At 43.8% G+C, this 22928-nt stretch overlaps 1 protein-coding gene and 1 pseudogene across 1 annotated transcript; one reads left to right on the top strand and one right to left on the bottom strand.

The window, feature by feature from the left end:
* Positions 1–11508: 11508 nt before the first annotated feature.
* Positions 11509–13367, bottom strand: LOC136331260 (spermine synthase pseudogene; annotated as a pseudogene).
* A 114-nt stretch (positions 13368–13481) lies between these two features.
* CFAP144 (cilia and flagella associated protein 144) lies at positions 13482–22147 on the top strand. Its single transcript, XM_066265036.1, has 4 exons — positions 13482–13728; positions 16506–16565; positions 18949–19052; positions 21954–22147. The coding sequence occupies exons 1-4, from the start codon at positions 13596–13598 to the stop codon at positions 22062–22064; spliced, it is 408 nt and encodes a 135-aa protein (XP_066121133.1). The 5' UTR covers positions 13482–13595; the 3' UTR covers positions 22065–22147.
* Positions 22148–22928: the final 781 nt, after the last annotated feature.

Below are 22928 nucleotides of genomic sequence, written 5' to 3'. Positions count from 1 at the left end.
TATCAGAAGATACTCACTGTCACTAAGCATCAGAGAAATGCATATTAAAACCACAAGGAGATATTACCTCACATTTATCAGAATACCTACAGTCTGTTGGCAAAGTCATGGTGCACTTTTGACCGGTCACAGGAAAGCAACAAAAGACGATAGAAATGTGAAATCTGCACTAAATAAAAGGAACTCTCCCAGTTTCATACCTATTCAGTGCAGTTCGATGTGGGCTCAGCACAGATTTTTTAGGGCTCCTTAGGTAGCTATCCCGTATAGCCTCTACAGACTCATCACTGATTGATGGCCTACCAGAACGGGGTTTCTCCACCAAACTGCCGGTTTCCTTCAACTACTTATCCCACCAAGTAATGTTATTCCTATGTGGTGGCACTTCGTTATAAACGCACCGATATTCACGTTGCACTTTGATCACGGATTCTAATTTAGCGAGCCACAGAACACTCTGAACTTTCCTCTGTACCGTCCACATCTCAACTAGCATGGCGTGGGCTGCTCCACTGTATACACGGTGTTACATCATCATCTGTGCATGTGCACATGCTGCCATATCATCCTACAGAAACTGGGAGGGTTTTCCTTTTATTTGGTGCAAATTTCACATTTCTATCGTCTTTTGTTGCTTTCCTGTGACCAGTCAAAAGTGCACCATGACTTTACGGACACACTGTATATCATCAATACATCCACAAACAACAAATGCTAGCAAGGATGTTGTAGAAAAGGGAACCCTCCTGCACTGTTGGTGGGAATGCATATTGGTGCAGTCACTAGGGAAAACAGTATGGAGGGTCCTCAAAAAATTAAAGATGGAACTGCCTTATGAACCAGCAATCCCATTTCTGAGTATATATCCAAAGAAATACAAGACACTAATTGGAAAGAATATATGCACTCCTGTGTTCATCGCAGCATTATTGACAATAGCTAAGATATGGAAGCAACCCACTTGCCCATCAATAGATGAGTGGATAAAAGCTATGGTACATATATTCAGTGGAACATTAGTTGGCCATAAAAAAAATTAAATCTCACCATTTGAATCAGCATAGATGGACCTAGAGGTTATTATGCTGAGTGAAATAAGTCAATCAGAGAAAGACAATTACCATATGATTTCACTAATATGAGGAATCTAAAGAACAAAATAAATAAACAAAACTGAAACAGACTTAAAGACAGAGAACAGATTGATGGTTCCCAGAGGGGAAGGGAGTTGGAGGACTGGGTAAAGAGTTGAAAGGATTAAGATGTACAAATGGGTAGCTACAGCATAGTTATGGGGGTATGAAGTATAGCACAGGACTGATAGTCAACAACATGGTAATAACTACATATGGTGCCAGGTGAGTACTGGAAATACAAAGGGGAGGACATGTTGTAAATACATGATTGTGTAACCACTATGCTGTACCCCTGAAACAAATACAAAATAACACTGAATACCAACTATAATTGAAACAAAAGTAACAAGAGAAAAGCAGTTACTTACTTACAAGGGAGCTCCCTTAAGACTGTCAGCTGATTTCTCAACAGAAACTTTGGCGGCTGAATGAATAACAAAACAATACCCATACATATGCTATCTACAAGAGACTCACTTCATATTGAAAGACACACAGACTGAAAGCAAAGATATGAAAAGAGATATTTCATAAAAATGGAACCTAAAAAAAAAAGCTGGGGTAGCAATACTTATACCAGACTGTGGAAGAACAGTCTATAAAAAAATATGAATTTGAACCCAGTTGAACATGAACAAAAAGGGTCACAAAAAATGGCTACAGGAATGACTGAGTCATTGACTCAGGGTGGGACAAGACGTCCTGCTGCAGTTTCCCCTGAAGCTAGGGAGAATGTTCTTATCACTTGACTGCTGACCTAGTTAATTATTTCAGAATGTAGTGACCTTCTTTGTTCCTAGAGGTTATCCAGAAAGAGCCCTTGTGTAATAGACTCCAGCCAAAATTTTCCTATGAAATAGGTAGGGTCTCAGAACGCCCCTGAAGCTCTAGAGAACTCTTCCTTGTTGATGCACATGATGGGGGGCCGACTTTGGAGCCCAGGCTGAGCCTTCCTGGTCTGGTGATGTGTTCTTCCACCGTTTGGTGAAATTTGTACCTACTCATAATTCTCTTTTTCTTAGTCTATTGCTTTAACTAGCTATTGCTCTATAACCCAGGCTGATGTTTCTCCATCAGATGATGTTATGTAGCTTATTGTGTTGGTTCTTTTTCTTTATTCTACTTTAGGTTACATAAGTTTAAACCCGCCTGACCAGGCAGTGGCGCAGTGGATAGAGCGTCAGACTGGGACGCAAAAGACCCAGGTTCAAGACCCCGAGGTCACCAGCTTGAGCGTGGGCTCATCTGCTTTGAACAAAGCTCACCAGCTTGGACCCAAGGTCACTGGCTTAAACAATGGGTTACTCAGTCTGCTGAAGGCCTGCAGTCAAGGCACATATGAGAAAGCAATCAATGAACAACTAAGGTGTCGCAATGAAAAACTGATGATTGATGCTTCTCATCTCTCTTCGTTCCTGTCTGTCTGTTCCTATCTATCCCTCTCTCTGACTCTCTCTCTGTCTGTAAAAAAAAAAAAAAAAAATTCAAACCCATTTTGATTTTGCCTTATTTTTATTTTTGTTAACCATAATAAATTTTCCCCTAAAATCCATCCATGAATAATTGTAACTCTGAACTGCGCCTCCTGCACAGCACACAGACAAAACTAAGGCTGTAACATTCACATCAAAGGACCCAGCAATTCCACTTCTGGATGTTTATCTAAAGAAACCCAAAACACAAAATCAAAAAAAACATATGCACCATATGTTCATTGCAGCATTATTTACAGTAGCCAAGATATGAAAGCTCCTAAGTGTCCCTCAATAGATGAATGGATAAAGAAGAAGTGGTGCATATGCACCATGAACTATGTATGACTCAGCCACACACACAAAAAAAGAAACAAAGAAAGAAATCTTGCCATCTGCAAAAACATGGATGGATTTATAGAGTACTGTGCTGAGGGAAATAAGTCAAAACAGAGAAAGACCAATGCCATATGATTTCACCTACGTGTGAAATCCAAATAAATAAATAAACAAATGAACAAGCAAGCCAGAGAAAGGACTCACAGAATACAGAGAGTAGCGCTCTCTCTCTCTCTCTCTCTCTCTCTGGTTGTAGTGCTGGGAAGGAGGTGAAAGCGGAAGAAATATGGTTTCCCTATTTAAGGAAACAGACAAGCAGGAGCACCATGACCACTCTCACATTCAGAACTAACAGCATTGTGATGAAAAGAATCTGGAACCTAATCTATATTATAATTTACACTAGGTCATTAATAGACTTCCCTCTCTGCATATCAACTAATCCACTTTTTATGCACTACTGAAAATATAAATATTCTTGATAATACGTTTTTAAAATTCTTCTCAAAGTATGAAACATCTCATTGTCAAATGCATGAGAAAATTAAAAAAATGTTAAAACTATTATTTATTTAGTAGATGGTAATTTAAAATATAAAACATTGAGAATCAAGCATGTATTTCCTATGAAACAGTGCTTGCCTTCTTTTTCTTGTTCATGACTTGGAGCAGACATCATTTCTCCGCCTCAGCAAATCTTATTAACTCGTTTCTAAATTTGGATTCAGTTCCAACATTTTATCATTTCTACTTTCAACTTAACAAAACACCTCCAAGGGCCCCTTCAGCGTGGAGAGTTTTGCCAGTGTCGCCATTTCTGGGACATCTGCATCCTCTTCATCACTTTCCTGTCTGTGGGTTCTCTGGCTGCACATCTGCTCTCCAAAACGACCGCAGTGTCACCGTGCCACCTCAGCTGCGACTGCAACTCTATGTGCAGGCTTTTCAAATTTTGCTTCTGGCCTTACCGCTTTTCATTTCTTTGCTGCACTTTCCTCTTTGTCAGCCAATTCTCTCTTGCAATTATCTACTTTTGTAAAATGGTTCATGGCTGGGTGAAAGGAGAGAACACAATCACCATACTGCTACTGTCAGGGTGACATGAGTAACAGATATGCAGTAACCAGTCACTGGCAGACTTCCTGAGCTTTATGCATCTCTTATTTATGTAGTGATCTGCGGACTGAAGGCTATACAAGTACACACAAGTAACAATACTTTGGTAACTGAATTGTGAACAGTGTTGTTGAGAAGCTGCTTTTACTGAACTGCATTTGAGAACTGAAATCCACGCATATTAGAACTGAGCAAACCAAGAACAGCCTGTCCTACTAGGCTGGCAACTACTAGGTTCCCACCTTTCGATGCATGGACATGATGAGTAACACGGTTTTCACACTGACTATATTTTATTTTTAGAGCTGGAATGTTAGAAGAGTGAAATATATAAGTCCTACAATGTATAGGACTCTGAAACTTTTTGAAAAGCTATTCCACCTGTAAATCTTGCTATACAAAAAAAAAAAGAGAGAGAGAGAGGCGGTGGGGGGGGAGGGAGGAAGGGACATAGTATTCAAATTATTTAAAAGTACTTAGCATTGGGAGAAGAAAGTCTGGGCTTTCAGGAGAGCTTTTAGGCTTCACCGAGTAAGAGCTAGAACAAATATATTGTGGGTTACTGTGAGGGCTGATGGCCTTAATATATGTATACATAGTTCCTTACACATAATCCTTTCATACATACATTGACATACCTTCTCACTCTGGGGAAGGCTGCTCTAGTTCCTCATTAATATGGATGACTCTTCTCTAGCTGATGATCATCGGGATAAAGACGAGTCTAAAGTTTATCTTCGTAATAACTGTACAAATCAGTATCTGTTTGTTATATATTAGAATCATTGCAAGGCAAATGTTGAAGACCAAATAAAACATCACTCATAGCATTTTAGAAGCTAATGATTAAACATATATAACTCATTACAATACTTGGGGGTCCAAAATCATGAAATACAGATTTTAGTTTCTACTTTGCTGCCTAATTTTTGCCCTTGGGCAAGTCATTTGACCTCTATAAGACTCGGTTTTGTGATACCTTTTTCCCTGTCATAAGGTTGTTGTTAGGTCTAATAAACTTATGTAGATTTTTTAAAAGTACTTAGCATTAATCACTTACTTTTGGCCTTACCAGTATGAACTGCTTTCAACCTGTGTTCTCCTTTCTTAAAACTCTCAATATCTTCCAAACATAATTCAAAATTTCTAACTAATTCAGTCTCCTTATTTGAAATACTATACTGTACCCCTTCACTAATATTGTACAGATGGCCAAACATAGATCAAGGTCAAATATTTTGATCTTCTGAAAATAGGACCTGTTTGCTTATCATTTTGTTAAGTGAAATTAGTTTACAAAAGTTAAATTCATTCTTTTTGTACTAGAAATGCACCATGAAAAGGTGCACAGAAAGAGGTTCGGGAATCCTAAGGTAATAGAATTAAAGGAACAAAAGAAACTTCTTCAAAAACTCAAAACAGTAATTCATATTCTGAGAGATATACTTGGAAATCACATCTATAGAATGAGTAAAATGATACGAGAATCAATTAAAAAACACAGAACTCTTGGGTATAAAGTGAAACATAAACATTGAAATAAGTATTCAATAAAATGATTACAGAAAAATAATCAAAGAAACCTTCCCCCAAAGTAGAACTTAATACAAACACAAACTTAGAAGACCATCAGAAGAGGTTCAACATTTGACTAACAGAAATTGCAGAATGAGAACAGAGAAAATGGGGAAGCTATCCAATACAAAAGCTACCAGAACTGAAGACCTCACATTCTTCCAAACACACTATTCAAAGAATGAAAACAGGCGCGTACCCAGGCGAGGCCTCCTGGCATTTCAGATGACAGGGAGAAGAATGAGAACTGGAATGGCATGGACTTCTCAATGGTAACACAGGAGGCTGTGAGACAAAGAGGCATGCCTGCAGCACTCTCGGGAAATCATACCAGCACATTAAAGGCGAGGCAGGAAATGCAAAGAGATAAGAAATTCACCTCCATGTTCTCTTTCTTAGGAAAATACTAGACAATGGTATAGAGCAAAAAGAAGCATGGGCTAAGACAGAGGACAGGATGGGATCCAGGAAATAGTGGACCCAACCCAGAAGGTCTAGAAAAGGGATAACGTGACAGCTGTATGACAGACCTAGGTTACAGCAGGAAAATGGTAAGGTGGGTAAAAGGAGTAAAATAACGATGTGGAAGGAAAACTGGCACACAGAAATATATAAGGAGTTAAATATATTAACTCAAGGAAATCTAGAAACTGTAAGAAACACGAAGTAAATATTATCATAGTACGTTCAGCTCTTCAGTGATTTGTATTTAAATGGTCATAATGTAACAAACACTGATTCATCTAAAATTGTGATATAATTGTTTGGGATGATGGGGAAGAGGAATTGAAAAGGGTGGTAAATCTTTATAATAAAAGAAAGGCAATTTGGACTCAAAGTCTAAATTATTATCAACTCATTATCAATAAATAACAGTATGATTTAATACGTGGAAGGAACTTCTCAGTTCTTTAGTCTTAACTGAATTTCTACCCAAGGGTATGCTTCTCTGATAATTCTCCTTTATTTCTTGAAAGTAATTTTTACAAAAAGAAACCAACATAAGGGATCTATATGGGGTCGCTGCCATACTCCTGAACTGCTGACCAGTACACCCCACAAAACAAAATACAACCAAACACTTCAAATCTCTGCTTCATCTGCTGGCGTGGAACTCCTTCCTTCTAGCCCCGGGCAACAGGTTTCTGACCTCTGTCAAGGAAATCCAGTTTATCAGAGTAGCCTGGGAATGAAGAAATGCTTTCATCAACGCCATATCATTTTAAGAAAAGCTTAAACTTGAAAAGCAGAATGTTGCTTAATGAACTGATTTTACACCTTGTCCCCCAAACCTAGAGCCTAGTAGTTCCGAATCAATCACGGCTCCAGAGCACTAGGTGTTAGAATTAGGAGGGACCTTGCTCCCCTATATCCTTCGATGAGAGATATATTGACTTTTATGACACTCCTTGGCCTTGTGAAGAGTGGCCTCAGCACAGGTACTGTGGGGCTGCTGGTAGGACATGCGAGGGCAAAATGCCCCCCTTCCCGCTGCAAAAGAGAGCTACACAACTTAGTGTGCCCTAGAATGCGCCCGGATCTCCAGGAGCACCTTCTGCACCAGGGACCAGACTGCCCTCGGTCCGCTGACAATACTGCAGAGCGCAAGCTTGGCAGGGGAAGCTAGCGATTCCTTCAGCTGCTCTAGCGCAGGGACGACTGCCCCCAGCCCAGTGCGGTAGCGCCAACGCAGGGTGGGCGGGGCGCTACTTGAGAGACATCCAAGGTAAGCAGTGTCCTCATGGCTGGGTAGCTGAGTTGGTTCAAGGACCATTTGAACATACGGAGGTCATGTGGAGGTTGTGGGTTCCACCCCTGTCAGGGCACATATAAGAATCAACCAATGAATACATAAACAAGTGGAACAAACAAATTGATGTTTGTCCGTGTCTCTCTTTCTTCTCTCTCTCTCTCTTTGGAAAAAAAAAAAAAAAAAATCCACCAGGGCCTGGAAATTTTATATTGTGGGAAGTTTTTCAATTAAAAATTAAATTTTTAGTCGGCCTAGCGTGCGGAGGACCAGGGTTCGATTCCCAGCCAGGGCACACAGGAGAAGCGCACATTTGCTTCTCCACCCCTCCGCCGCGCTTTCCTCTCTGTCTCTCTCTTCCCCTCCCGCAGCCAAGGCTCCATTGGAGCAAAGATGGCCCGGGCGCTGGGGATGGCTCTGTGGCCTCTGCCCCAGACGCTAGAGTGGCTCTGGTCGCAACATGGCGACGCCCAGGATGGGCAGATTATCGCCCCCTGGTGGGCAGAGCGTCGCCCCTGGTGGGCGTGCCGGGTGGATCCCGGTCGGGCGCATGCGGGAGTCTGTCTGACTGTCTCTCCCAATTTCCAGCTTCAGAAAAAATGAAAATAAATAAATAAATAAATAAAAATAAAAAAAATTAAATTTTTAAATAGATATGACTCATTGCAGATTTTTCCACTTTTTTTCAGTTCTGGAAATGTATATATTTATAGAAGTTCCCCATTTTGCCTAAATTGTCAAATTTATTGACAAAATTCTTTGTAATATTTCCTTATTGCCCATTGAATGTCTGTATGATGTGTAGTGCTGTCCCTTTCATATTTATTGTAATGGTACTTTGTGTCTTCCCTCTCTCTCTCTCTCTCTTTCTCTCTCTCTTCTTTCTCCTTAGTCTAGCTAGAAGTTTCTCCATGTTGTCAATATTTTCAGAAAACCAGTGTTTGGCTTTCTTGGCTTGCCTGTTTTCCATGTAATTGATTTCCACTCTTTATTCTTTTTCTTCTTATTTTTTATTAAAATTGACTCTTCTCTTTTCCAGCTTCCTAAGATAGAACTTTAGTCCACCAATATTATCCTTTGGTTCTTCCCTAATACCAGTATTTAAAGCTATAAATTCTCTTCCTCCTCTTCCTCCCTTCCCCTCACTCCCCTTCCCCCTTCTCTTCCTCCTCTCCAGTACACTGCTCCACAAATTTTCAACTGCCTCATACTTCGTGCACCTCAATCAATGTTCTCTCAAAAACGCAATACTGCCAGGCTCAGCTTGGGTTCCCCTTTCCTGCTCATTTCAGAAAGTGTCTCCAGGCAGAAATTTAGGGTAACTGTAGAGATCATCTTGTTTCCCTTCTCTCTAGAAATCACAGTCCAGCGCAGCTTTTTATCCAATGTCTGAAAACAGTTGTTTCGGGTATTTCGTCTAGTTGTTTGTAGCAGGAGGCAAGCCAGTCCCAGTTACTCTATTATGGCTAGGAGTAAAAGCCTTGTTTTATTATTTCATCCTGTATTTTGCCTCCTCAATCCCCTTACCCAGCAGATACTAACTCTACACCATGTAGAATTGGTCTTGTACCATACAGATTGGTCTGTCTGTAGTTTTAATGAATATTATTATATTATAAACCCTAGCCTGTTCTAGTTTTTAACATCAACAATTGTTTTTAAATGTTTGTCCACACTGCTGTAGTACATCTAGTTTTGTAGTCTGTTGCATAGTTGTCTCATGAGCATACAATGTTTATCCCCTTAAGATTTTTGTGTTATGAAATTATATTACTTTTCTTTCATAAAAGTTTCATGTATTTCTTGTTAGGTCCCAGCTTGTTGCTAAGGTGAAATGTTATCTTATTTTCTGATTGCTTTCCCTGTTTTTTGGGGGGTCCCTGCATCTGATCTTAATTGAAAGATAACCCAGAGATTTCAAAAAAAAAATCTGCAACCTGAGACACTGGATGAGATAGAGGACCAGGATGATTATGTCAGCTCTTTGGTATTTTTCAATACATAGTCTCAGAGTTTAGCAGCACATCGATGGCCTGGAATGACCCAAGGTAAGCAGAAGCTAGCCCCAGAGTCACTGGGATGGCCTGCACTGGGCTGGGCTGTTACATGTTTAGAGCTCATATCAGGGCACCGCATCAGGGAAACAAGAATGTGGAACTGGGATGGAGAGAAGATGAAGCTACAGCAATTTCAACCCTTCTTCCTTCTGAGCTTCTGCCTCTCCCTAGCCCTGTGTGGAGGAAGGGCTGGACCACTGGGCCCAGGCTGAAAAAAGTATCAATTTGACTAGGACAAATAATCTTGCTACTTGTCCCAAAAATTAACACTGTGGCTCCTTAACAGAATGATGGTTTATTTTATCCTCAATTTAAGGAAGGTAGTAAAGACTTCTGGAGGCTGTTTGAACCTCGCAAGGAAAAGGGACCCAGGCATGCCTCACAGTGATAAGTGACAAAGGTGATAAGTGACTCCAGCTCAACCAGTATGTGATGAAATCTGTTTCCATCTCTGGATGATGTAAGGGTTTCTATAATGATATAAGTAGAAAAAAATCACAGTGCCAGCTGGTCGGACATCCAGTCAGCCAGCAAACATTTACCAAACACCTACATCTGCCCATGTTGTGCCAGGTACTAGTAATACAGAGATGGACCAGATACAGTTCTTGTTCTCAAGAAACTTAGATATAAAAAAAATCACGCCTGACCTGTAGTGGCGCAGTAGATGAAGCATTGACCTGGAATGCTGAGGTTGCCGGTTCAAAACCCAGGGCTTGCACGGTCGAGGCATATATGGGAGTTGAAGCTTCCTGTTCCTCCCCCCCCCTTCTGTCTCTCTCCCTCTCTATCTCTCTCTCTCTTTCCTCTAAAATGAATAAATAAAAATAATTTTTAAAAAAATCACGCCTGACCAGGCGGTGGCGCAGTGGATAGAGTGTCTGACTGGGATGTGGAGGACCCAGGTTCGAGACCCCAAGGTTGCCAGCTCGAATGCGGGCTCATCTGGTTTGAGCAAGACTCACCAGCTTGAGCCCAAAGTTGCTGGCTCAAGTAAGGGGTCACTCTGTCTGCTGTAGCCCCCCAGTCAAGGCACATATGAGAAATCAATCAATGAACAACTAAGAAATCTCAACAAAGAATTAATGTTTCTCATCTCTCTCCCTTCCTGTCTGTCTGTCCCTATCTATCCCTCTCTCTCTGACTTTCCCTGTCTCTGCCTCAAAAAATAAAATAATAGAAAAATTTAAAAAAAAATCACTTAGTATTTTGGTAATTGTACCTCTGGGGTAGAGCATGGCACAAAGAAAAACTGGACTAAGGGCTACAGAATCTAGAAATGTTTTTGGAAGATTCCATGTGAGCTCATTATAAACACTGGGTAGGTGTTCCCCAGATAGACAACCCGGAAAAGAGCCTTCCAGGCCCAAGAGCGGTGCTAAAGCAAGGAGTCATGAAGTTGCTTGCTGGGCTCAGGAAACTGCAGACATGTTCACACAGCTGACAAGTTCACCACTGTGTTCCCCACACCTCAACACATCCTGAAACAGTGTCATGAATGAATGAGAGCATGAAGGAATGAGGAAGAAAAGTCATAGTGGGGAAGAACAAAGGCGTTGGAGTCAGTGTTTAGGTGTTTACTCTTAAAACCAAGGGTGATGAATAACCAAGAAATAGAAACTAAAACCAGAGGTGGCTCCTTTCTTTATGCTAGGCCTATTTTTGGTTCTTTTAAAATAAACTGTATAATATACTGTATCTGGAGTAGTCAAATTCATAAAAGAGAAAATAAAATGACAGTTGCTGGGAACTGGGGATAGAGGAAATGGGGAATTGTTTAATGGGTATGACAAAGTTCTGGAGATAGGTCCCACAAATGTGAGTACATTTACCACTACTGAACTATGAACTTAAGAATGGTTCAGATGGTAGATTGTTTACATATATTATACCACAGTTAAAAAATTTTAAATAAACTATAAAGTTCCCCAGTTACTTAAATTAGGGTTAATATGTGTTTATTATTACATGGGCCAGACTGTCTTCTCAGATATGTGACCCCTGCTGTTTTGTGAAATTGATGCAGAAGATTTGACTCTGGACATCTGCTTTAAAATGAGAGAGGCTTCTTTCATATATTTTTCTCATTTACAATTTTAATCAAAGCACTGCTAATTCATTTTTTCTTAACCATTTCTTATAAGCACCAAATTTTAATATCTAAGTTAACTTTTTGGGAAAGAAACACCAGACAACTTCATGGGAAAGAAACACCAGACAACTTCACTCCATAACAAAACAATGTTCATTCCTCCAATCAATCAAATTCAAAAACTAATAAAACAAAAGCCCACACATTAAAAATAAAAGTAACAAAATCACATTCTAGGCATTCAGTGCACATTTAGCAGCCTTCTCCCAGCTCTCCTTATCCTTCAGCTGACTTTCAAATATATATATATATATGTATATAGTACCCTAGCTCATCAAAATATACATTTTTTATTTGCTTTTTTAAATTAAAAAATAATAATAACTTGAAGAAATTCACCCATCAATTGCCTGACTTGATTCAATATCATGTGCAGCACTATGAAGGTCAGGAAAGCTATTTGCAGTACACAGGGTGAGGGCAGGTTGATCTTCAAGGTTGAGCTTTCTTCCAAACAGTGTAAAATACCCACAACTCCAAGTATGAAGGGACGCAGACTACCTCCTTTGAGAATTCCACGGGGCAATGGAGGCACCCAAGCTGTTGTTCATAGAGTGAAAGGGCTTCTGTCAAATTGACACAGTTCCCCTGTGTGAAGTATTTCCCATCCTGTTTCAACACTCTCATTGAGAGTTCAAGAATCAGTCTGAGAAACTCCCAGGTGGACTCTTCTTCCGGAGATGTGGAAATTGGAACGGCTGTCAAATCATTAATCACATAATCAAACTTTCTGCCTTGTTTGGCATACTTCTTCAGTACTGGAATACAGTCTTCTATGAGAACCTGATAGCAGTCTCCTGTCAGATTGTCCAAGACATCTCCACACGTTTTTCGCATGTATTTCTTACATCCATCAATCACCATTTGGTCGATCTCCACCATAGTGGCCATCTTTGGTTTCAGTTTGACTATCTCACATAATATGCCCCCATCTCCGCCCCCCAGGATCAGTACGTCTTTGTCAGCATAATCCTCTTTGCCACTGCCCATGATGGCCCAGGTATAGGCCCAATCACTCTCCGCCAGATTAACATCCCCACTCAGGATGAGAATATTTCCATACTGCTTCGAGTGTAGAATTTTAATGTTCTGATAAGGTGAATCTTCATCATACACCACTTCATCTATGTCGTACTCAACCAGGCGGCCATCAGCAGTGGGCCAGTATCTGTCGATGGCCCCCCCTCGAACTATGGGTGGCAATCGCTTCACTCGTCCAAGACCGTCCGGGCTCAGTTCTTTCATCCTTTCTTCTAGTTTGTTCAAAAGACTGTCAACTTCTTTGGCTTGCGCATCGCCGTCATAACTCTGAAGGTCCAGCGACACTAATCCATGTGGGTAAATTCTCAAGTTGGCAAAGCTGCCGTTGTTGTTGACATAGGTCGCTAAATACCCATGGTCCTGCCAGGTGTGCAGCGACTCCGCCATCCCGTGTTCCTGGAAAATGGACCGAAGGCCTTTTAGAACGGTCTCACCGTCAGCCTGCGCACCGAGCCGGACGTCCAGCGTGCTGTGCCGCGCTGCGGACATGGTGGGGCCGGGTATCCGCCAAGCCTCACGGAGGGGCGGCCGCCGAGTCGGGAGGCCTCGCAGCGTTCAGGTGGCGGCCGGCAGAGACCGCCTAAATTGGGAGAAGTTTCTGACCCCCTCCCAAATCTTTCGTGTAATGACTGGCCAAGGTGCGGCCCAATCATAAGTCCATTTACCTCCTTGTCGGCCACAGCACAGCAAGTCCTTTTCCGGCCGTATCCAGGGGCGGTCCTAGTAACCAGACTACGTCCAGGAAAGCAGCGGAAGGTGAGTCCAGCTGCCAAGGAGGCGGGGCTTGGAGTAGGATTCTAGGGGGCGGGGCGAGGTCTGGGGGAGGAGCGTAATATGGGACGCTGTTGCCTGGAGACAGCCTAGGAGACTACCTGAAGACCGCTGGTGGTCCCGCACTCCTCGAGCCAGGAGAAGGCGGTGAGAGGAAGCTGGGTCCGACCTAGCCCAGCCGAGGCCATGGCCGGACGCCAGAGGGAAAAGGTGGTGGCAGATGAGGTGCATCAGAACCAGATTTTGAGGGAATTGTACCTCAGAGAGCTGCGAACCCAGAAACTCTACACACAGTATCACGTGAATCCTCTGCGCAAGGGTGAGGGCAGCCACAGGGTGGAGAAGCCGTCCGAGTGCAGGGGGGGGGGGGGGGGCAGCCACAGGGTGGAGAAGCCGTCCGAGTGCGGGGGGGGGGGGGGGGGGGGGTAGTCGGGGCGGAGCACAGAAGGAGAAACCTTCTCCGACCTCACCCTATTGCTAGACTTCAGGAGCCAGGACTTTTGGCGGAGGCAGTGTTGCGGGGCAAGGAGGGTGTCTCAACCCACATCGCATCAAATATATTTAAATGGTCTCGATGAAATAATGTTTTTGTTGTAAAAAAAAAAAAAAAAAAAAGTTGAATGGCTTTTTATAATTTTGCTTTTGAAATAATTATATTTGGCAGAATTTTATATGTTTTGCCTGTGGTTGTGGTTTGTTTTTCATGAGCAAAATTTGGGTTTTTATCAGGTTTCTCAATTGTCTTAGACCTTCGGAAAGTTCAGGGGTACCCTACTCAGGGCCCAGGGTCCCCCTGATAAAATGGCCCTACCCTCCACTCTTCACTTTGCACATTCCTTGGGTGGTTTCATCTGGTCCTGTAACATCAACTCCCCCTGAATGCCACTGAGGCTCAAATGGAGCTCCAGACCCATATGCCCAAACACCCCCAGCTCTGCTTCCCCTGGACAACCCATAGGTGCTTCAAACTCACCAGTTCCCAAAACCAGGCACATCCTGCCCCCTTCCCACCTGCTGCTACTCCAGAATAGCCCCTTTTAGCAAAAGTCACCACAACCATTGACTGTCTCGAGGTACAAGCCTAGGAGTCATCCTCAACCACTCTCTCCCTCACTCCACGCATCTAAGTCCTCACAGTCCTGGTTAACATTTCTCTCACCTGCTCCTTCCCTCACTGAAACACGCCATCATGCATGTGGAGGCATCCCCACCTCTCCTCACTTAATTCTGCCCTCTAAATAGGGCCTGGGTCTTCCTCCTCTCTCTCCAGGGGCAGCCCTCAACACAGCCCTACTCACTTATGCCTGGATTGATCTGATGGGCTCTTAACTACTCTTTTCGTCAAAGCACCTCCCCCAACCCTTACCCTGCAGGCGAGAGCTATGCTAAAAGCGAGTTTGATCATGCCACTGCTCTGTGAAATCCTCAGTGGTCCCACAGCTTCAGGGGTTTGAACTGATCTGTGGACCCTTGTGGACATGGCTCTGCTGCCCACCCCCACGCTCTTCCTTTGAGAAATAGTTTAGTGCCTATTCTGCACTAGCCACATGCTCCCGTCTCTGCCACCATCCAAATAAATGGATTTTCTGACACATCCTGTCATTTCCGACCTCTTTACCTTTATAAACATTGTTCTTTCTTCCTGAATTTCTCCCCCAACTTCTAGACCTAATTAGTCCACTGCAGCCCAGCTCCATAGAGAAAAATGTAATGTCATTTTTAACATAAAAAATAATATATAATATATTTAAGGTGTATTGCATGATGTTTTAATATACACAGTGAAATGATTACAACCGTCAAGCTAAGGTAGCATAGCCATCTCCTCTCCTCACATAGTTACCGTTTGTGTGTGTGTGTGTGAGCGTGCAGAAAACCTACTAATATCTTTACTTTTCTAACAATTTCACCTGGTTTTCTACTGGAGATCCCAACCACTAATTTCAGGAAAACAAATTAATGTCCAATTTTGTTTAAGCTTAGTCCATTCCAACAATTTAAATAATCCCTCAGCAGCCTTCAGACTTTCTAGAAAAAGTGCTGCTCTCCCTCCTCATGCCCCTTGAAAACATGACTAATGTGATCCATTGCGGTCCAGTGAGAAAACCTTAGAACTTGTATTTGTTTACTTTTATGTAGAAGAAAAGAAATCATGCTTTGTTAATATACTGATAATCATATAAAGAGATTATATAAATACACCTATGTTAGGGGTGCATGCTCAGAAGTGTTTTACTAGGAGTTTGAGATAAAATCACTTTGGAGACCACGTGCTCCTTCTAGCCTCTGCTCATCTCCTACCACTCTCTGCCTAGCTCACTCCTTGTGAGTTACTCTGGCATTTTAGATGTTTCCCAAATTCACCAGGGTCACTCTCCGATTCCTTCCATAGCCTCACCCAGTGCAGCCCCTCACTTTATGCATGCTGGACTCTGCTCTAAAGTATCTCCCACCCCACCACCAGCAGCTCCCTACCAGCGGAGCCTGCTTTACTATTCTGCATCTCACTTGTATTTGCCCGAAATTATGTATTTGTATATTGTCAGTCACCACAAATAGAATGGAAATTCAGGGACAAAGGAGACCTTCTCTGTTTATAACCCTGTCTCCAGTGCAACAGTAATTACAAGTTGAGGGGATGTCTGTAGGTTCTGTACCTCTGTTATCATGTGGCACCCGGGTAGAGGTCACTGTCTTACCTGGTTTGGCTGACTGGCATGTCTGCATCCCTAAGCACCAATGCTGTCCAAGAGAACGTTCTGCAGTGAGAAAAATGTACTGCATCTGTGCTCCCCAAAATGGTCGCCATTAAGCACATGTGCAATTGAGCACTTGAAATGTGTCTGTGTGACTTAGGAATTAATTTCTAATTGTATTTAAGTATTCAACTTCAAGTAGCCACCTATGCCTGATGGTTACCAGACTGGACAGTGACACTGTAGACTGTGAGGTCCCTGAGGGCCTTATTCCCTGCACAATACCAGGCATGTGACAGACAATAAGAAAATACTAAGTGGGTATCTGGACTAAGGTGGATCTTAGAGAGGACAAGGAATTAGTGTTTGATGTTAACTTGTGATGCTTTTTTTCTTCTAGTTCACACAATCACCAGAAAGCCCATGTCTTGGCACGACAACCTGGAGGAACCTGCAGATGGTAAGTCCTGGGCTTGAGGACACCACTGAGATTGAACAGAGAGAGGCAGGTGGCTGCAGTCCTCTCGGGGTACTCTCGCCCTGGGGCAAGTAACGGTCCTCTGCATTGATCATCTGAAAGCTGAGCTCATACTAACCAAGCTCACTAGAAGCTGACATATTCCCCCATAATTTCAGTTTATTAACTTTCAAGCCAACAAAAATATTTCTAATGACCTTAACATTGCATTTGTTAATTCATTAAACATTAGCTGTTACAAGCGCAAGTTTTGGAATCATAGTTAGTTCAGATCCTGGTTCTGTCATTCATTAACTGTGTGCCTTTGGGCAAGATTTTTGTATCTCCCTGAATTTATCCCTTAGGGTTGTTGTGAGGATTAAATAAAATACTTAAGTGTTTAGAACAATGTCTGCTACATGGTGATCAGTAAATGTAGGTTAATATAATTATTTTCATTGTTGCTAAGTGAGAATCACTCTGTGATAGTACAGTGTGAAGGGGCTGGGGGAGGGGACCTTATACCATAGTGAAGAAGACAGACAAATAGAGACTAGGGTTGGGATGGCAACAGCATAGAAAACAGGTGCCTCAGTCAAGCAGTGGAGTTTGGGGAAGTCTTCTTAAAGGAGGTGGTAACAAGGTGACATGGAAGGACATTTCAAGTTATATGGAAAGGCACAGAAATGGGAGACACCACCACAACCCTAGAACTGTGAGTCATTAGGCGAGGCTGTAGTATACTGGTGACGTCTGCCACATGTGGGAAGAGCAACATTTGATGGAAGCCTAATCCTTCCTGGGAAACTGCTCTCCTTCCCCTCTACTTTCTTAGAGTATGATGGAGGAAGGATGGAGGATATATAGGAGGATGGGGTGGGAGGTGAGGTGTGGGGTGGGGAGAATGTGAATGATCACACAGCGGAGTGGAGACAGACAAGTAAATGAACAAATCAAAAGAGCATAAGCAGCCCTAGCTGGTTGGCTCAGTGGTAGAGCGTCAGCCTGGCTTGTGGATGTCCCGGGTTTGATTCCCAATCAGGGCACACAGGAGAAGCAACCATCTGTTTCTCCACCCTTCCCCCCCCCCTTCTTTCTTTCTCTCTCTCTCTCTCTCTCTCTCTTTACCTCCCGCAGCCATGGCTTGATTGGCTCAGGTACATTGGCCCCAGGTGCTGAGGATGGCTCCTCCATGGAGCCAATGCCTCAGGAGTTAAAAATAATTCAGTTGCAAGCATGGCCCCAGATGGGTAAAGCATAGGCCTCACACAGGGGTTGCTGAGTGGGTCCCGATCAGGGTACATGTGGGAATCTATTTCTATCTCTCTTCCTCTCGCTTGGAAAAGAAGGAAAAAGCATAAGCAAAAGGTATGATTCTTATCTGTAATGAAGACACCAGCCTGGCTAAAGTAAAGAATAGGCTCTGGGGACTCATAGCAATAAGAAAAATAACAGGTGGTAAGGTCTTGAAAACTAGGCAGGAATTCATTACCAGCCCCTTATGCTAAGGATGAGCTTGGCAGATGCCAGGCCCTTTATTCACACTCCTTCAGTCCATTCTCACTCATCTTGCTGAAGTGGATATTTTCCTCCAATTTTACAGATGAGCAAAGTGAGGCCCAGAGAAGTTAATCCCTTGAAAAGCTAGTAATGCAAGGTCCAGGAATGCCCCACTATAAGCCCCAGGTTATTCCTGATATCAAACTGCCTCTCTCAAACTGAGACTTGATAAGGTAGAAATTACAAGTGAAAAGTCTAAATCCTTAAGCTATGGAGCTACAAATATACCTGGTGTTGGCTGCCAGACTTATTTCAGTACAAAAGGCTTTGACTGCCCTGTACTTACAGCCCTCCTCACTCCTCAGGCCAGCACTGCATTGTCCAAACTCACTGCCACCTCAGGCCTGGTTCTCACTGCCCGCAGCAGTGCGCTTTGCTCTGCCTCTTTTTCAGGGCTGGCTCCTGCTTGGCATCCAAACAGGCATCTTCTCATGATCTGGTAGGACGTAGCCAGATGCCCTCTGTATGCCCCTTGACTACTCTCTTCTTCTCCGTTCACATCACTGTTTGCCACCGTCGGGCTTGCTTGTTCACTTGTACGTTGTGTCCCCTGTTCCTCATTCTAGACTCGGAGTTCCAGGAGACCAGGGACCATGTCTATCTCACTCTGCTCTACCTCCAGGGCCCAGATCACTGCCAGGCACAGTTTGTGTTGAACATATTTTTGTTGAAAAATGAGTGCTGGAACCAGACACCCTTGGCACAAGGCCTAAGCAAGCCTCTGAGCCCCGGTGCTCGGCCTCTAAGGAAGGAAGTGTCCAGAGTAAAAAGGGCAAGGACCACATTGTTCCCAGAGACTGACTATAACTCATGCCCCCTCCTCCAGACAAGTTTCTGAATCTTATTCACCATGCTGCCCAGGAACCCCGGAAGAAATACTCAGAGACACAGACTGAAAGCCAAGAAATTGGGTGGTTCTCAGAGCCCTTGGTAAGTGTGACTCCTTTACTTAGCAAGCGTAGAGGCAGCAGAGGTGGGGGTCTAAATAGCAGAGTATGGACCAGATGTTTGGTTTTGAACTCTGGCTACCACTGACTAGCCGTGTGATATTGAATAAGTGACCAAGTTATTTTATGACTCAGTTTTCTCGATGTAAACTGGAAATATTACAGTATATATCTGATAGGCTTACGAAGAATAAGTGAGGTAGGATTTGTAAGGTGCAAGAACAGCGCCTGCCACGTAGTAAGCGCCAGCGTGAGTGCTGCTTGAACAGAGGTTGCTGACAACTGACTGCCTGAATTTGCTCTGCTCTACCAGTATTAGTCGGCTGGTCTTGGCCGTGTCCCTTAACATTTCTGTCCCCTTACCTGTGAAGTGGGAACGTCAGTAACACTACTTACCTCATTTGATTAGAAGGTCCCCACTACGTACAGGATCCTTTAGCACATCATCATCCTAAATGATATAGGGCTTCTGTTACTAGGGAAAATGTAGACTTTTAAATAGACATCTTGAAGAACTTTCTGCCACTCTTGTCTTTTAACTCTGCTTATGTCTGTCATCACATAGAAGTTTTTAATTTTTAAGTAGGCAGTGGACCAGTTTTTTCCAGTATGGTATCTGGGTTTTGTGCATTGCTTAAGAAAACGTTCAACATCCCAAGTTACAAAACAACTAACTTTTCTTCTAAATTTTCTCCTAAATGTATTTTTTTAACACTTGGCTTTTAGTGCATCTGTATACTTTGTGGGTGATATGATGTCGGAGACACTGTTCCACAGCTGTATCGGAAATCCCTTCAGGGCCCTGAAGGCGCCACTGTCTTATACATCCTGTACCTGTACCAGTGCTGCCTCTGCAGCCCGGGGCCGGGCGCCCGACCAGTACTCCCTGGGGAAGTCTCACGCATCTTTTGAGACAGCTCAGGAGTCAGGTCTCATGATACTCCACTAAGGGACTTCTGCGGCCCACTCCCCACCAGGCAGAGTTGGGCACTGCCCCTGTGCTTCTACAGTGCCGTGTGCCTCCTGCTGTTACAGCTTAATTCAGTTCACTGTTTCAGTGTAACATGGTGGCTCTGGAACCACACAGCCTGAGTTCAAATCCCAGCTCCACCACTCTCTAGCTGTGTGAACTGAGACTCTGAATCGCCATTCATTTACTGTTAAACAGGATGAAAATATTGATACTTGAAGGTTTGTCGTGAGGAACCAGAAATGTATATAACTTGCCAGGATAGTACCTAGCACATAGTAAGCACTCCATCAATGTGGGCTACTCTGCTGTCAGTGAAAAATGGAAAGGAGGACACAGGGCCCCGCCGAGGGCCCTCAGGTGCTTCCCTGACCCCTTGCATGTACTCAGTCGTCTTTGTCCATTAGTAATTAGGTAGTGTACACCCAGCCTGCCAGCTCCCCAAACCCTGTCCTCTTATTTCTACTATGGGGACCTGCCCTTCTCCACCATTTCTAGCACTCCAGTCTGTGGCTTGTGGCTCTGCCACAGGGCGACTGCATGGACATTGGCCAAGTGTCTCAGTAAGTCACTTCCAACAGTGAGGGGGAGAGCTAACGACTGTGCATTTGCAACAGCTCCTCTTCAGACCTGGGCATCGCCTTGGAGAGAGGGGACCTCAGGAGACAGCAGGAGCCCCACCACTCACAGGGGGACTGAGTCTGAGAGGGGGAGGCAGGTAAACAGCCAGGAAGAGACAAATGCTCAAAGGGAAATGGAGGCTGAGAGGGGGCGGGGTTCACTTACCGGGGTGGAAGGGGGGCTGTAAAGGAAAGAAGGGGAAGGGAATTAAAAATCATCCAAGTGAGATAATTTGGTAACTTTGAAAAGTATTACGAAGCACAATAATTTAGCTTATTGAACTTCGTTTTCTTAAAGTTAAAGGCCTGGCCCCCATGGGGACAAACTATGCATGTGGAAATGCTGCATCTTTGACAAGAATATCTCACAGCAGGCAAGCCATGACAGGAAGGACTAATGTGACTGCCCTGGCCAGCCCCACCCTGCTCGACCCCCCTAGGCCTTGCACGTAACTGACTGCGTGGGCTGTCACATCAGTTCTCCACAAGAGAGTTGTGAAGGGTCTGCAAATAAGCTAAGCGTATTCATCATTATACTGGAAACAATGCCGCTAGATGGCACTGGTGGCTTAGTAACAACGTATACCCCATGTCTTTATATGGAGTTGTGCAAACAGGGAAGTTAATTATGCTGGAGTTTCAGAGTGATGTGCTAGAGGGCAGAAAAGTCTTGATCAGCCCAAAATGTTTTAGGGCTCCCTGCCCCCCAGCAGGACCTCAGCCTACACAGGCAGAGAATCCCCAGCCCCAATGATAGGACACTGAAGAAGCCACACACGTGGATACCACTCAGCCTTTGGTCTCCTATTAACATGTTCTGAAAGTGTGTCCTTTAGGTCAGTTACACAGTGGAGCTTCTGTAAGATTTATGTGCCAGTTCTCACTCTAATCAGTTCTCTGTGTAACTACAACACATTCATTCATTCCTTCACAAATATGTACGGGCTCCCTAGTGTGTGCTGCAGACCGTTCTAGGTGCTGGGATAAGCAGTGACCAGAGCAGACACAGCACCTGCCCTCCTGAGCTCACATTGCAGCGGGGAGACACACCACAGGCCTCCAACTTAGGCAGTGGGAAGGGAAGGGCAGCAACTCGCATAGGGTATTCCACTCCTGCAGCTCTTTGATGTCAGTGTTGTCATCTTCATTTCACAAACTGAGCTAAGCAAGGAAAAGAACCAGGGACAAGCATCAGCAGAGTGGGGCCTGATTCAAGTCCAGGTCCATAGATTCCAAACCCAGGTCTTCCCCCTCCCCCACAGCTTCTTTCTAACACCGACATTCTCCTGTCTAGGTCAACCCAGAACGTGATGACCGCAGGCTGAATTACTTCAAGGTCTACAATGACATCACTAGGTACAAGGCCAAAATGTGGAGCTTGGGAATAGATGATCGCCAAAAATAGCTTGCCAGCAATGGTGTCAGCCCGTCTTTAATGCCAAAAGTGTGCTGCCCAGATAAATAAAGATACCTTAAAGCCCAAACTTCTATCCAGAGTCTCACATTTCTCCTTTCTGCCCAAGTCCGCTGGTTCAAATCCTTCATCTTATAAACTAGTCGGAGAAGTCCACTTCAAGATGGCAAACTAATTGAAAGAATATCTTCTCTGCCTTCCCCAGACCCTAGTAAAGGAAATAAAAGGATACAGAGAGTTGAATCCACAGCAGAATGGTGGAGAACCATTAGCAACCAAGAAAACTAAAGACATATTAAGATGGAAAGCTGATTGAGGAGAGTGGAAGAAGCCACAAAATGCAAGGTCTGATGACAGAGCCCATGTCCCAGTCCTCCCTGGACCCTCAGAGTGGGTGGGGTGTGAGGCAGGGAAATGAAGGTGGACATTGGTAAGGAGTCTACAGAGAGGCCCACTCAGCATCCAGGCATGTAACACCTCCCACAGTGGAGGGCTATTCTTGGAAAAGCCCAGGGTTCAGGGAAATTAAGTAAAGCACAAGGTGGGCATGAGGTACGAGGCTGGAAACAAGGAAACTCTGGGAAGGGAAGGCTGAATCCCCAGCCCACACCTATATTGCATTTTTACCCTGGGTTTAAAGCTGATGGAATATTCTCTGGAAAAATAAAACACCTCTAAAGACCCCTTTAAAAGGAACCAGTGAATATCTAGTCCGGGAAGGTGTTGGGAGAGGGGCATGCCCAGGGAGGGCACGAGAGCTCTGTGCACCCGCCCCACCCCGTGCCTTGCCCTCGGTAGCTCTTCTGCTCGGCTGCGCCAGTCATACCTGAACGACTGAAGCGCTGCACTGCTGAA

The sequence above is a fragment of the Saccopteryx bilineata genome, chromosome 3, assembly GCF_036850765.1.
Source record: "Saccopteryx bilineata isolate mSacBil1 chromosome 3, mSacBil1_pri_phased_curated, whole genome shotgun sequence".
NCBI lineage: Eukaryota > Metazoa > Chordata > Mammalia > Chiroptera > Emballonuridae > Saccopteryx > Saccopteryx bilineata.
Note: the sequence above shows the minus strand (reverse complement) of the source record. Positions and strands in the feature narration are given on the sequence as shown.

What these genes read in the sequence shown, in the direction of transcription:
- CFAP144 (XM_066265036.1), top strand. Translation starts at nt 13,596, where the DNA reads ATGGCCGGACGCCAGAGGGAAAAGGTGGTGGCAGATGAGGTGCATCAG. An exon ending in CCTGGAGGAACCTGCAGATG is followed by an intron (nt 16,566 to 18,948) that starts GTAAGTCCTGGG and finishes CCCCTCCTCCAG; the next exon opens with ACAAGTTTCTGAATCTTATT. An exon ending in GGTGGTTCTCAGAGCCCTTG is followed by an intron (nt 19,053 to 21,953) that starts GTAAGTGTGACT and finishes TCTCCTGTCTAG; the next exon opens with GTCAACCCAGAACGTGATGA.